The sequence below is a fragment of the Sander vitreus genome, chromosome 23, assembly GCF_031162955.1.
Source record: "Sander vitreus isolate 19-12246 chromosome 23, sanVit1, whole genome shotgun sequence".
Lineage (NCBI taxonomy): Eukaryota > Metazoa > Chordata > Actinopteri > Perciformes > Percidae > Sander > Sander vitreus.
This window is the reverse complement of record NC_135877.1, coordinates 13,214,579-13,229,833: the sequence shown is the minus strand read 5'-3', so window position 1 is coordinate 13,229,833 and position 15,255 is coordinate 13,214,579. Positions and strand designations below refer to the sequence as shown.

The 15,255-nt window shown below is 40.6% G+C and overlaps 1 protein-coding gene across 1 annotated transcript in view; it reads right to left on the bottom strand.

Moving 5' to 3' along the window:
- cacna1c (calcium channel, voltage-dependent, L type, alpha 1C subunit) overlaps positions 1-15,255 on the bottom strand; it is a 154,174-nt gene that overhangs the window by 13,101 nt on the left and 125,818 nt on the right. The window contains exons 33-43 of the mRNA XM_078243219.1: positions 9,495-9,632; positions 7,949-8,014; positions 7,505-7,596; positions 6,244-6,406; positions 5,634-5,761; positions 5,430-5,526; positions 4,863-4,965; positions 4,143-4,244; positions 3,797-3,924; positions 3,357-3,491; positions 2,115-2,479 (exon numbers count right to left, since the gene is read on the bottom strand). Coding sequence (XP_078099345.1) covers positions 2,115-2,479; positions 3,357-3,491; positions 3,797-3,924; positions 4,143-4,244; positions 4,863-4,965; positions 5,430-5,526; positions 5,634-5,761; positions 6,244-6,406; positions 7,505-7,596; positions 7,949-8,014; positions 9,495-9,632 — 1,517 coding nt within the window. The remainder of the gene's footprint in view (positions 1-2,114; positions 2,480-3,356; positions 3,492-3,796; positions 3,925-4,142; positions 4,245-4,862; positions 4,966-5,429; positions 5,527-5,633; positions 5,762-6,243; positions 6,407-7,504; positions 7,597-7,948; positions 8,015-9,494; positions 9,633-15,255) is intronic.

Genomic DNA, 15,255 nt, shown 5'->3' with positions numbered 1-15,255 from the left:
AAAACAATTGGACAAATGTGAACAGATGTAAACATAAACAGAAAAAAGAAGCAGCTGATTAGCAAAAAACTCAGAGAGAAGCTTAGGAGGAGAGACTGAGAAACCCACTGAGGCATGTAGGAAAAAGAAAGAGGAGGAAGGAGACGAAGAAAAAGCTAGAGGAAAAGAAGGAGAAGCCGGTGGGAATGAACTATTTTGTAAATTTTGTAACGGTAAAAAGCATCGAAAGCAGCACCTGGAATATGACAAACTGATAGCACGACTGAGGTGCAGACATCTTTAAAAAACAAAAATTAGGACACACAAGATAATGGCTTGTAACAGCTAATGTTGTTAGCTAGACCAGTATTTTATTGTAGGCATACAGGGGAATTAAACAGGTAGGTTATGCTGTTCTCATCATTTACAATAATAGTAAATAAAGTCCTGGAATTAGATGCTGTCTTTGTTGCTCATCTCTCAAGAAGTGGACGGAATGCCTACATTAACCTGGATACAATTTTGTTAGCAGAAAACACAAGAAAGTCTTAATACTGAAATCTTGGTTGTGTGTGTTTTCTTTTCTTGAGACAATCTTAATCTAATCTCTGCATATAATCTGTATTCAATTGTATTCTCTTTGTATTCCAAAGATGTCTTGTCACCCTATCTGTACATATCTGTTTCATACTCTAGACTTAAGCTTTAAGGAGACATCCTGACATTTCAAGTTTCAAAAAAAGTATTTAATGGTTGTAACCAAGAGTCATAACAAACTGCTTAGCTTGCAGTTAGCACTACCCATTTTCTTTAATGACGGACACTAACAAATACAAATAATTATTAGTTTTTTTAGGCACCAGCACACTCTACTAAGAACTGCCTGGTGAAGAAAAACTAAATTGGAAAAAAACGAAAATCCTGTACTCTGCTCTTGCTATAGCATCCCATTATAGCATCAATGTTTCGGTTTTTTAAAAAAAAATTATAAATGGTGATGCTATAGAAAGAGCAGAGTGCAGGATTTTTCTTTTTTCCAAGTTTGTGATATTTTCCAACACACCTGCACAGAAGAATTGTTGGATGTGCGAATTGTTTCTTCAAGAAGAAAAACTAAATAAAATTTCTAAATGTCAAGATGTCCCTTTAATCCACAGCTATTTAAGCTGCTCCACAGCAAACTGTGGGTTAGAACAGCATTCAATTAAATCTGACTGTTCTTAATGAGTTTGATCAAGCTGGGTCAAGGTTACTCTGTCGCTAAATCAAGCAAAGAGATGCATCGGAAAGCTTATACTGTACTCTGCTTTGCACTGGAGCACTTATTTCTAGAGCACTTACTGTCTCTACACAGGGAAAGTGAGTGAGTTTAACGCTCTTCTCTAATTAACTATGACCGAGCTGTCTCACAGGCTGACCTTCTAGGATCAAAACAAAAAAAATAGAAGTCTGAAGCGCTACTAGACTATGACTATCCAGAGCAAAAGTTCAGAGCACAAAGAGCAGAACATAAGATAAAGAGCAGACATTGTGTCTAACCCAGACAGAAGCAATAAGAGCCTTTGATAGGAAAGGTTTGGTCATGTTGCACCAAACAGTCTATCCATGGCTTTGGCGGCAGATTTTATAGTAACAGCATAGAGCCGGGCTTTTGCTATAGCAACTAAAGCATTATGTGCATAGCAAGTCTCACTATAGCACTCTGACAGCGATGCCATTTTATGTAGCATTATGAAACCTTTAGCACGCAGTTAGGGGACTAAGACAACACAACACACACACACACTTTCTCTCTCTGTCCCCTGGCAACATACCGCATGAGGGTGTCATAAAAACACGTCCTGCTTGCCACCAGAGACAAGAGACAGGGAAAGAGAGGAGGAAGGGAAAAGAAAGTGAAGGAAATAGAAGAACATTTATGTCCGCAATGAAATGTCATGTTGTTTATTATGTTTACCAAATATCTGTGATGATGGACAGGAAATGAAAGAGACAGACTAATAATTCTTGCCTCAGTTCAAGAGCACATTAAATAGGAAAGGATAAAAGACTCCAAAACACCAAGTCAATAAAAGAAAAAAATGTTAAACACTTGATAAAATGCAGATGTAACCTGCTGTCCGGCCTGCACTCACCTCTTTGGAGGAAAGCACCATGCAGATCTTGGCAGCAGGATGGGGGTGAGTGGCTGTCCTGTGTGCCCGTCCACAGTGCTTATGGACGGGCTTGGGAATCGACTGATGCCCTGGGTCGTCACACCGACCATGCTAGTGTTGTTGGCATTGTTGATGTTTGCGTTGGAGCCTGATGAAGAGTAAGAGGAAGGGGTGAAAGTGGTCGAGTCCATAAGCTTCTCGTGGGACGGGCTCTCGCCTTCACAAGGGGAGCCCTTCTGGCTGATGTGCAAGGGACGCTGGGTAGTGAAGGACTGTGGGAAGGAACTGTGGCCATCGCTCTGGTTGTAGTAGTTGACGTGGTTGCTGAACAACCCACCGGTACGCTGGGTGGTGAGAAGAGAGAGGGTGAAAGAGAAGGGAGAGAGAGCGAGAGAGAGAGCATAAAGGAATGATGACAACGAAGATGAGAATTGTGGAAAAAGACAGGGAATCCAAATAATGTTTTAAGTCAAAATATCTTTATATCTTACTACACTCAAACACTCAGTCTACAGTCACATTCACCAGCAACAAAACTTTACTCAGCCAAGATGTAAATGCGAAGCAAAGGTCTTGTGTAACAAACTAAGAAGAGGTTATATTTGTGATGTATTCTCAAAAACTAGAAATGTATTTTTAACATATGATATCTTTGACATGGGAGCAGAATGATTGAGACTGAATACACCAGGCATTAAATATTGGTCAAAAATCTAAAAAACACGTATTTCAGTCCATCTGTGTCACATATTGTACGTAAAAGTAACGAAATACAGCTGTAAACAAAACAAAGTGCATGAATGTGGCAATGACAATGACAATGGAGGCTGATAACTAGCATAACTCGTGTTTGTGTGTTTGTGTGTGTGTGTGTGTGTGTGTGTGTGTGTGAGTGTGTATGTGTGTGTATATGAGGTTTCTGTAAGAGGCTTACAGTTACAGTGCTCAACTGTTCTTATTTTGCAGCCACTGGATGTGCTTCTAAAATGCATAGACCAATTATTAAAATGTTGTTCAGCATCAACAATAATTGGTAGCCAAGCTATGTGGTGGAGAATGAGGCCTTTTAAATGTATTTTTGAACCTCTGAGCACATGCAAGCATGTCCGTGTCTGTGCATGGAGCAATAATATGGCTTCAAGCTGGACGCCGATCATCCATCTCTCTCTCTCGCTCTCTCTCTCTGGAGAGTGAGTGAGGGTGTGTGTATCCAACCTTTACCCTGAAGATATCTTCCTCGGATGCAGCCGACACAGGCTCCTTCAGGCCTTTATCCAGCTCCTCCTCCACAGTCAGGTCTCCAGAGATGGCCCTCCGAATCTCTGGACCGATGTCATGCAAAGTCCGCAGGCCCGCCTGCACACAGAGCAAACACACTAAAGTGTTGCACTTTCATTGAATAATACAGTGATCAGCATGTTTATTTTCTGGTCAAAACTCTGAAACAAGGCATCTGTACTTAAAGAAAAGATTTTTTTTTTAAATTAATAATACAAAAGCCTACTATATGCTGTACACTATATCCCCCCCTCACATTTCTTTAATCATTTTGGGATCCCTCAAAGTCACAATTTGAAACACCTATTGCTGTCTTCTGAATTTCCTGACGAATATATACAGATTTATGTTCAAGGGGAAACATTCTCTGTATGTTTGTGTACCTGCAGAGAAAGGGCAGTTTTGGGGGCCACCTTGGCCACCAGCCCCTGTTCTTTCCTCTTCTTAAACTTGCGGAAATATTCCTGGATGAGGAAGGTAGCGTAGAACTTCCCGACTGTTACCTCATCATCTGCAGGAAATAAAAAAAATATAATAGCGTTTAAAATATAATATTATATAATAATGCTTAAAATAAGTAATTCAAATGAAAAAATTGAAAAATGAAATCGCAGCGTGTAATGTAATGATTACTAAGTGTTAAGTGCACATTTTATGGATTTGTGTTTATTGTTAGATATGGATGAGCTAAATTCCAGAGTATGAAACTGTGGTGCAGAGTACACCAACCTCCAGCAGGGGGCACTACTTGATCCAAGAGCTTCATGCTGGTTCTCTTCCAGATCTTCTTCACTATTGACCTCAGTTCCTCATTGGCCTGCTCTAGGTTACCTGCACACACACGAACCGCATACATACTGTAAGGTTTAAAGTATTTTAATAGTTGCACACTACATTACTACACAACCTTATCAGTGTGAAAGCCTCAACACAAGTGTGTCTGTATTTGTATTTATGGGACAGTATATTGTTTGTGCTTTTAACACTGGAGTCTAAGGATTTCCAGGATTGCTATGTGCCAGGAGTGATGTTACATTGTGTGGTTGGGATTAGTAGAGTGTATAAATCAGGGTGGCAAAAGTAAAAAATCAGCACTTCCCTCATCACCCTTGACACCAACTGCTCTAGTGTAGCTGCTCAGTGGTCATTAGATCAGACTGGGGTTGTACTGGGCAGCTTCCAGATGTGAATGTGTGTAACTATGTAACTTCCCTCAGTAAATAAAAGTAAAAAAGAAGAAAAACAATGAAACTGGGCAAGACGGTAATGAATTGAATTCCCTATTCCCTAATTCCTTATGTGCTACACTATGTATATGTGCTGATGTGTCTGCCATTGTGTGTGTGTGTGTGTGTGTGTGTGTGTGTGTGTGTGTGTGTGTGTGTGTGTGTGTGTGTGTGCCTTGTGCCTGTACAACTGCATTAGAGTGTTTGGTTGTGTGTCTTTTACCATCTGTCTTGATCCTGAGTGCTGTTCTGACCAGGGCAAACAGCGTGGCGTTGAACATCACTGTTCCATCACTGTTCAAAGGCATGTTCATCGACACCAGACGCTACATAAGAGAGAACATTTTCTTTGATCATGGAACATTTAAAAAAAACAAAAAAAACAGGTACATTTCCTGTGCAAACTGTCAGCTGCCAGTATCTATTGGCAGCTGACAGTTTGTTGAAAATGAGCAGACAGTGGTTTGACACTATGGTCACTATTATTTTCCTACGAAAGGACTTCACTGTCTAAATATCTAAAATATTTTCTGTGCACAATCTGTCAATGTGCCATTTGAGTCACTATGGAAGGTGTTATGAGCTGTCAATATGTCATCACATTGACATCAAGAATGACAAATTTCTGTATATTTACAGCTGGCAAATAGAGAGGGTTTCAATTATGCCCCCAAATAGCAGCAGAATTAATTCTGAATTTGAAAGCCTGATCAAATATTTTGTATATTTTCTGCAGCCTTCACACAATGTTCAGGCATTTGTGGCACCATGTGTGTGCGTGTTTGTTTACCTTGCAGGCCACCCTGTGTGGACAGAGCTTTCCAAAGCCGAGGGGAGGCTGGATTCTCCGCAGCAGAGTCACAACATCCAGGTGCTTTATCCTCCCCCTGGAAACAGCACAGACGTCACGTTAAAGTGACTCTCTACACAACCTCTAATGATGAATGATAAAATTATTTGGATGACATATATTGTTAATTATCTGTAAACTTACTTAGCCTCTGGGTCATATTCAGCCCAGATCCTCTTGAATTCGTCAAGATGATGCGGCCCCAGGATCGACCAATCACGTGTCAGGTAATCAAAGTTGTCCATGATGACGGCCACAAACAGGTTTATGATCTGGGGAGAATACGGAATCAGTAAATATAACGATATACAAAATAACGGTAAAATATGAAGCTACAGCCAGGGGATGGTTAGCTTTGGTTAGCACTTGACTGGATGCAGGAGGAAACAGCTGTCCTGGCTCTGTCCAAAGGTAACAAAATCAGCCTACAAGCACCTCTAATGCTAACTAATTAACATGTCATGTAGTTGACAAAAAGACTCCAGGAAGTCATTGTGCCGGGCTAAGAAATAGTGTTCCGAATAAAACCCCAACATGTCATTCTTACACCTAGTATTTTTGCCCAGTCTTTTTGCAAAGTTAACCACCCGCAGGCTTGACTTTTATAACATTTTAATTTTCTGGAAGTGTGTTTGCCACCTTCCCTAACTGTAATTGATTAAGTGGGATTACTGTAATCTTATGAAATATTTTCTTTCAATCTGTTTAGAAGAGGCACATTAAAAATCTAAATTCTCTTTCTCAATGTACTCACCAGAAAGGCACAGAGCATGTAGAAGCTGACAAAGTAAATAATGGAAAACTGGCTGCCACAGTCCTCGTTAGCCGTGTTGTTCTCATTGGTTGATCCTTTCTCACACGGCCGAACGGGCGAGCACGCCAGCATGATCTCCTGCCATGCCTCACCTGTTGCACATCTGATAGATAGACATACATGCACACACCCACACAAATATGCACACACGTTGACGCAGATATGCATGCAAAGATACGCACATATACAGATACATTAGAGGTACACATTCATGCATAGTTGTGTGCATGTGCGCACCCATGCACCAGCATGAAGTCACATGTGTATTTATGCATTAACATAAACATATATAGACCCATGGACGTGAACAAGCATATAGAAACACACACACACACACACACACACACACACACACACACACACACACACACACACACACACACACACACACGCATAGATACAAAGACAGAGAGAGGCAGACACATAAACACACACAGACATATGCATAAGTGTTAGTTTGAACACCATAAAGAGCAAAAAAAACGATCACATCATTATTATATCCTGATACACTGAATTTACAGAGCAACAGCAAAGAAATAATATTTCATATTTGCTTTTGTTGAGCTGTAGATCAACTGTCTTCCGTTCTGAATACTTCAGTACTATTGCGCTTTCTAACTCTGTGATCATTGTTGGGCTTTGCTATTATTTGTTGACTGTTTGCTGGATATAAATTACACAGCAGTATGAAGTATTCAAGTATCCTGTCTCTCTGAATGGAAGCCCATTGCTATAATATTCCATGAAGGGATCAGCACATAGAATATGAACAAATAGAAAATACGCTTTTTTATGATTTTATGGCAAAATGCTTTCAAAAATAATAGAATGGCTGCTAAAACATAACATAGTTTATCATATCTGATCTATTCTTTCAGTTTCTGTGGTTTTTGTCTGCTGTCATAAAATGTCAGTGGTAAACTCTAATGTGAAATATAAAATGTGTTTCAGAGTAAATAGAAGAGAGAAAATATATAGAAGATAAAAAAGGAAAAATAATTGTTGATGCAACATTACAGGAATTGATGATTGAGGGAGAAAAAGAGCAGAATGATAATGTCGAAAGAGCAGAAGGCATTGACTTTGAAACAATGAACAAAAGGGTACATGTTAAGAGGAGTGGGAAGATGGAGGAAGATGAGGGAGGAAAAGAAAGGGGAAAAGTACACAAGATGAGGAGCGTAATCTTCTTCCTCACCTGAAGAGCAGCAGCACTGCCTGAGGGAACGTCTGAAAATTGTTGTTCCTGTTGATCTGTGTGTGGTCCCGCAGCGCTATCTTACCAAACATCTGCACAGGAGGGGAAGGAAGTAGTCACAGCACACAGGGTATGATGTCAGCATTGACAGGAGGAAGTGATTGCTCTCTGGGATAATCGAAACTAGAGGCCGCTGTCCCTCTCATCATCAGTGATACAAACAACTCAACAGGATAAAAAGAAGAACAGACAGGGAGAGGAACAGGAGCAACAGCTAGAAGAGAGAGAGAAGTGGCACAGAGAGGGACGACTTGACCAAACAGGAACTCTGGAAGACAAGACTCCAGGAGGACAGACACAGGATGGAGGCCAGCTAGAGCAGAGAGGGAGAGAGAAGAAAACACAACAGAGGGAAGGAAACAAGTTGACAAGACATCAGCTTACCTGCATGCCGATGACAGCGTATATGAAGAATAGCATCACTATAAGCAGAGCTACGTAGGGCAGAGCCTAAAGAGGAGAGAGACACTTTAGTGACAAGTTGTCGACAGTATTATCCTGCACCAAGGCTGATGTCCATTCACTTTCATTCAAATATTACACATCCAATAGTTTACAATTGATTTTGGAATTTATTATTAAAATAGGTTGATTGACCTCACACTTCTTTGTTTTTCAAATTAGCAGGTGCAATGTGAAAAATGTATTGGTACTTTCTGAAGTGAAAGTGAACTGATCTGCAGCCCTATGTGGCACAACACCAAAAAAACACAGGACAAATCATCTGACTTAGGAGTGAAAAACCGAAGTAAAATACAAACTGCTCTCTGCGTTTAGCCAGGAGACCAGTCCCAACCTATCGTTGTTTTCTATTTCACACACCTGGGAGACTGTGTGGAACTGAGCTCCTGGCTAACATTGCCCCTGTGACTGGGAGGGCAGGGCCAAATCATGATGAATAAATGAAAAAGTGAAAGTTTGATTATCTGTCAATATGTAATCCACTGATTAATGAAATAAGGATAAAAGGTACAGTGAGCTTAAAAAAGTGTATCTGTGTTAAGTACAGTAATACATTCAAGAGCACTGCTGATTTCTGAATCAAACACCGTGAGTCTGGTTTTTGCTGAATCACTAATGTTTCAAATCCCAATGAATGTACTGTGACATGAAGAGGCCCGCCTCAGTTAAAACAAGAGAGAGAACAGATTATTTCCATTTCCCCATAACTCTCTATCAAATGATTTCATTTTTTGGTGGAGTGCGTCGTTACACTTATCTACTGCTTAACCCGCTACGGGGAATGGTGAGCTTTCAGGGGTTAGTAGTAGGGTGTTGGAGGGAAAAGGAGGTAGAAGAAGAAATGGAGAAAGAGGAGGAGAGATGAGTACCAAAGAGAAGAAAATAGATTGCTGGTTAAGTTTGTGCCTGTTTCCTAGCTTCATATCCCTACATCCCTCCCTGCCGTTGTAAAAAGACTCCTAAACCTCCTCTCCGTTACCTCACACCATCCCTCTTTCTTTTTCTCCTTCCCCATCTAGACTAAACCGTCCGACGTCCCACCCTTCTGATTTCTTGCAAAAATAGTGGGTGGAGACGAGAAGGGAAGAGGCAAGGAAAGGAGAACTGGCTTGTGAGACTTGACCAGGCTGAATTTACACAAGAACAAAGATATTTTTTAGCCCTATGTGACTCAGATCGGAAATTTTTTGCACAGTATTAATAACATTAAATTAGTCTATTCTATTCTAATCAAATGGAATTTTAATACCTACATATGGGAAATAAACTTCACTATGCCAAGTGTGGATCACAAAATCTGTTATAAACTCTCTGCTTTGAAAAGTGAAATGTAGATAAGATAGTGGCCTCCAAAAAAGTCTCCAATCTGGGTCACGTTAGGGTTAAAGCTCCACTTTCCCTCTTCCATTTCAGTCCTGTGTCAACCCAACCCCCTGCTCTAGCATGTTGTGTCCGGTTCTCCCCTCACTTGGAAGGATTTGATGAAGGTCCACAGCAGGGTCCGAATCCCTTCCCCGCGAGACAGCAGCTTCACCAGCCTCATCACGCGGAACAGCCGGAAGAAGGTGATGGAGATCCTGGCGTTCTCTTCAGAGTTCTGCAGTCCCTTTTGGTGGGGTTTGGTGTTTTTTTTTTGGAAAAAACACAGGACGCATGGGGACACATGCAGAAAGGTAAGGGAGGGAAACACACACACACACACACACACACACACACACACACACACACACACACACACACACACACACACACACACAGGTAAAGATGAACATACAAACATACACACATGCACACACAGACATATGCAGAAATGCAGACATACAAGAAACATTCGTATGCGTATTCCCACCCACACATATGTATGTGGATGTAAATATGTATAACACGCATACATGCACACACACACACACACACACACACACACACACACACAGACACACACACACACACACACACACACACACACACACACACACACACACACAGAGTTAATAAATGGAAATCTGCGTCCTACAAAATCCCATCAAAATCAACTGACAAAAGAGATCTGGGAGAGAATCGGGCAATCATGCTTATTTTTCTGGCTTCATGGAAAAATCACTTGGCAACAAAGACATTCACAAACTATCTATCAGCTTCCTAAATACACCTGCTTCAACCTCTCTTTATAGATACGTCCAAATGTGCAACAAGAGTCTTTAAAGGCACCTAACCATCAAAACTAGAAACGGCCACATTAGTCTTTACTGATATTACAGGTTCAGGCATTCTGCTGTTACTTATACATTACCTCAATGCTGTCATAATCAAGGTGAAGAACACACTCTTGGGTGTTGTTTCTATAACCAATTACAGGTTAATTGCAATGACTTTTGACAAACAGGCATTAAAATACGTTTGGAGCCCCTGAAGTAAATCATCTTACAAATCTGAATAATTGGATTATTCTGCACCGGTACGGACTAAAAGTCTAATAGGTGAGACCGGGCCAGAGAGATTTCCATCGATAGAGGAAAACTCTTTCATAAATCACTGATAACAATTCACAACAGATACAGTACAAAAATCCTAGCCTGCAGGCAGATTCCTGTTTCAATAAATCATGCAGGCAGGCTAATTGTTTTTTTGTCACGGAGCAACTGGCCACCGGGAGAAACAATCCAAAGATGACTTTTAGGCGGATTAAGATATTACTACCCAATGAAGCCACTTCCAGGTAAAAAAATTATATTTTCATCGGTGGTAAATCTTTTTGTTTACTATGGTCTTCTAAAACAGTTTTCTCCCCTACAGTCATTTTATTTGCAGAACCTCTTGCAATGAACATGCAATATTTCAACCCTCAAGGTGATTTAAGCAATTTATTATTTGGTAAGCTCTGAAGTACACTGAGAGGCACTGTATCATTCTAACCGTCTATTGTCCCAGTACTCATCCACACAAAATAACTCCATGATGAAATATTCAGCCATCTCGCTGAGTGCTATTCTAATACAGATTTATTTATTCATGCTACTGCTGCTCATTCTCAGGGACAAAACGCAAAAAACAAAGGCAACATCAGGATTTGTGTAAAGCATGATGCAGTTGCAGTTAATCGTCAACTAAGGACCCAGTATATTATTTACAATTACACTGCAAACAGCAGATGGATCAGGTGAAGCCTTTATACAGCAGTGACAATTATCAAGTATGCATAAAATAAACTTGACCGCATAGAAAAGCAGCACTTGTACCATAACAATGCAGCCACAACAGTTCCATACTACATATGCTTTCACTGTGATGAATAAATGTGACCCTAAAAAGATCATCCTATCTGACCTCTAAATCTGTTTCATGCCATTTGTGTTTTTCCAAGAGGCCATCAATTATTTATGCTAATCCCACAAAGGAAACACAGTGTGCTTCTCAAAAGAACTAGCCATTCGCCACACATCTTACTGCAGTTTGGGATAACAGATGTCATATGTTACTTTTCAACATAACACATGTTAGAGTTGTGTTCAGAGAAATAACTCATCTTGTCTCTAAAAATTTTCTATAGAAATCAAAGATTGTAAAATTCACCACACTCATTATTCATTTTTCCATATCTCTGGGAAAACTGGGAGCAGTTTGGGTACTTTCTAAAGGTAGATGTCCCATTTTTCTGGTTACACTGTAGTGTTGACAAGTAACCCAAGACATGAGTTGTCCCAAACTCCAATGACAGATATGCAGAAAATGAAAAATCCTTCTGAGGAGTGTAAGTCAAAATGTTGTACTGCATGTAATACCACAACTGGACCACAATGGGGACCACTGCATCATTAAGAGAGTGGGTCAGTGAGTGGGAGAGGTACAGTAACAGTGTAACAGAGAGAGAGAGAGAGAGAGAGAGAGCCTGAATATAAAGAATAGTTTGAATTATTCAGAGACATCCAAACAAATATACTGATTCACAGATAGATTAGACAGATAGAAAGATAGACAGCAGGCCAGTGGAGAAGAGTTATAGAAAGAGAGACAGCGTGATAGCGTGACCATGATGGCTTGCACTCATGACGAAGCACTACAGATACCTCACCCATAAGGGAAGGGGAGCGAGTTGCAAGCCATGTGGGGAGGTGGGGGCAGCGGGCACCATGGCAACAACAATAGCCACTCAAGGAAAGTCACAAGACTCCAGTTATACTAGGCCTGCACAATACAGTGTCCTTCACCATACACACACACACACACACACACACACACACACACAAACACACACACACACATATATATATATATAAACATGTAAAAAGTATAAACAACAGCTACATAAATATACTGTAACTCTGGACATGCTGCAGAAGATGACAGCAGGAGCGACAGAGGAGAGTTGACAGGACAAATGAAAAGCCACAATTTTGGATCATACCATGGTTGGCGTAGCAGAAGGAGGGATGGAAGGATGGAGGGATGGAGGGATGGTAGAGGAGGTAGGGAGGCGTACGAGGTTACCGTCGGCGCGTACCATTGGCCTTACCACAGGGGGGTGAGAGGAGGAAGAGGAGGAGGAGGAGGGCGAAGAGGAGGAGGACGAGGACGAGGAGGAGTCAGCTGGCTTTAAGGAAAGGCAACAAAGATCAGCACCAGAGCAGCGCCTTGGTGTGTGTGTGTGTGTGTCACTGTGCATGTACAGCATGTGTGTCTTTTAGTGTTTTTATGTATGTGAAAAGTTGTGAGGATTTCGCACCACCCCTGAAATTAACTCTGCCAGGCTAAAGAGGGTTCAGTCTCTGATTAGCCCTCCCAGGTGAAAATCTGGGCCAGGAGGGAAAATTCTATAAAATATTACTGCATATAGAGACTGAACCCATCCTCTGTGAGGGCCACATCAGGCTGAATGAGAGCACTAGAAGATGAAAACATGTAGGAAGTTTAAGATATTGTGAAATTGCTGTCCAACGCCTTGAGGGCCAAAATAATGAATGATGGTCTGGGGCAGCCACAAAGGGGAAATGAGCTGACTGTGTATGTGTCTATGTGCAACACTGCCTTTGTCACATGCATGAGTTTGTGTGTATGATGGCGGATAGAGAGGCGCCTCTGTAGCTATCTGTTTTTCTTTCTACCAGCTGAAGCTACAGTACAGTAACAGTGGTTAAAGCTTTAGCTTAACTCAGGCTATGTTTACCAAATGCATCTTGGCATTAAAAGGACAATGCCTCCTTTCAATATGTGTTATTCAAGCCTCTCTCTGACCTGAGAATAGTCAAGATCCAAGTGAAATTCAAACTTAAATCTACTTTCAGGTCAAAGATGCATCCAAATACCACAATAAAAAAGACAGGAAGTTTAGATAATGTTGGCCATTTAAAGATGATTTTAGATGCTTTTGGAAATCGGAGCCAAAAGTATTTAAATAACACTGAGAAGCACAAAGATAACATACTGTAGGGAGACACACTTTGGTCATCTCTGGTATTACAACATGTATTATAACATTTACCCATTGGAGTGATAGATTAAAAACTAGTTCAATCTATGACTCAGGAGCTGTTGTGTGTGTATGTGTCTGATGAGAAGAACTGAAGCATTAGGGTATGAATGGAAGGAAGTTGGAAGGAAGGACAACTGTAGGAAGGAAGGGAGGGAAGATTGATGGATAAAGGGAAGATAAGGACGAGTTGGAAATATAGGCAGGAAGGAAGAAAGGACGGAGGGACGGAAAGAGGGAAGATGGGACTGATTCAAACTAAGTGCAGACTAAGTAAAAACTGAAATATGGGAAAATGTCTGCATTTGTCTGCATGTATGTGTGTGAATTACACAAAAAGCCAGCTGGGTCAATTTAAGCATAATTTAAATCTAAAGTTGCTTCAATTTGTATGTGAAATCAAAGCTGTGAGCCAAATAAACTCAAATAATTCCTCATTATTATATTTCTCATTATAAAGTGACACAAAGCAAATTACAGACTACCGTGGACTTGGAGGATCCGTGCATGGGTTGTAATTTTAACCAAACAGAACAGTCAATTTGTAAATAAATATACAGTAGTCCATTCAGGCTGAACTACAGTGCAGATGTGAGTTACTGTAGTTGCAGCTCATTGGATTTAGGGGCTCATTTAAAATTAACTTGAGCTGTTTTCTCACATTGCACGTTATTTTTTCAAGCATAACAATTCATCAGTTCAGTCAGTTCAATAGGTAACACGGGTATCTTGAGAACATTCTTACCCTCGATTTGTGGCTTATGCCCCTTTTTGTTTCTTAAGCTTGATCCATACATTTTAAATACTGCAACATAAAAGTGGATTTTAATATAATGTGTAAGATGCTGGGATTAAAAACACACAACTAACTGCTAACAGATAATTGGTTGACCTCTTAGGGTATATGAAAATCATGAGAGACCCATGTTACCCAGCTTGCATTTCAGGTGAGCAAGCCGCACCGCAAACCAACGAGAAAGAAGACAGAGAAAGACAGAGATAAACATCCATAAAAGAAGAGTTAAGTGAACTGAAAAAGATCAGAAGGAGAAGGAGAGAGATGGAGAGTAGAAGAGGAGGCATTCCAAATAGAGAGAAAGAAAAAGAGAAATAGATGCAGTCCATACTGGCATCATCTGCAAGACACCGCTCAGAGAAAACCACTACAAATCTGTTCACACTACTTCGACTCAAAAACAAAAAACCAAAAAACGAAAAAGAAACCATATAAGATTTAAGAAGCAGCCGCAGGTTGCCGGGGAGAATTAGAGACCCAGGATTAAGTAAGTATTCTGATTCGATGACCACAAAAAGTGCAGCTAATTTAAGTCAACAAGCACCCGACAGAGCAGCGATGTGGGTGCACTCAAACAAGAGATTTTAGCCATTTAATATTTACTAAAGGCAAAGTGATAACATTTTAAAGCTGGCCTGTTCTGCACTTCGCTGTGTACTTAGGAATGCAACGACAGAGAGGTAGCTGTTGGCAAGCTGCTACTATTAGTTTCTAATTGCATTGCTCAGTACGTTAAAAAAACATTCACTTGTGCTTTACTGTCGGATGAAATGCAGTAGCAGGCTAACATTTAAAATGTCTCAGTGGCAGGGTCCCAGTTAAAAAAACAGACAAGAGTTCTCACAGTATTGTAGTGCGGAGGGTTTCTTAAAAAGAAAAATTGAAAAGGTAGCTTGGGCATCTCATCGCCCAAATCATTAAAAACCACCAGAGAAGAAGAAGAAGAAGAAGAAGAAAAAAAGACTTGGG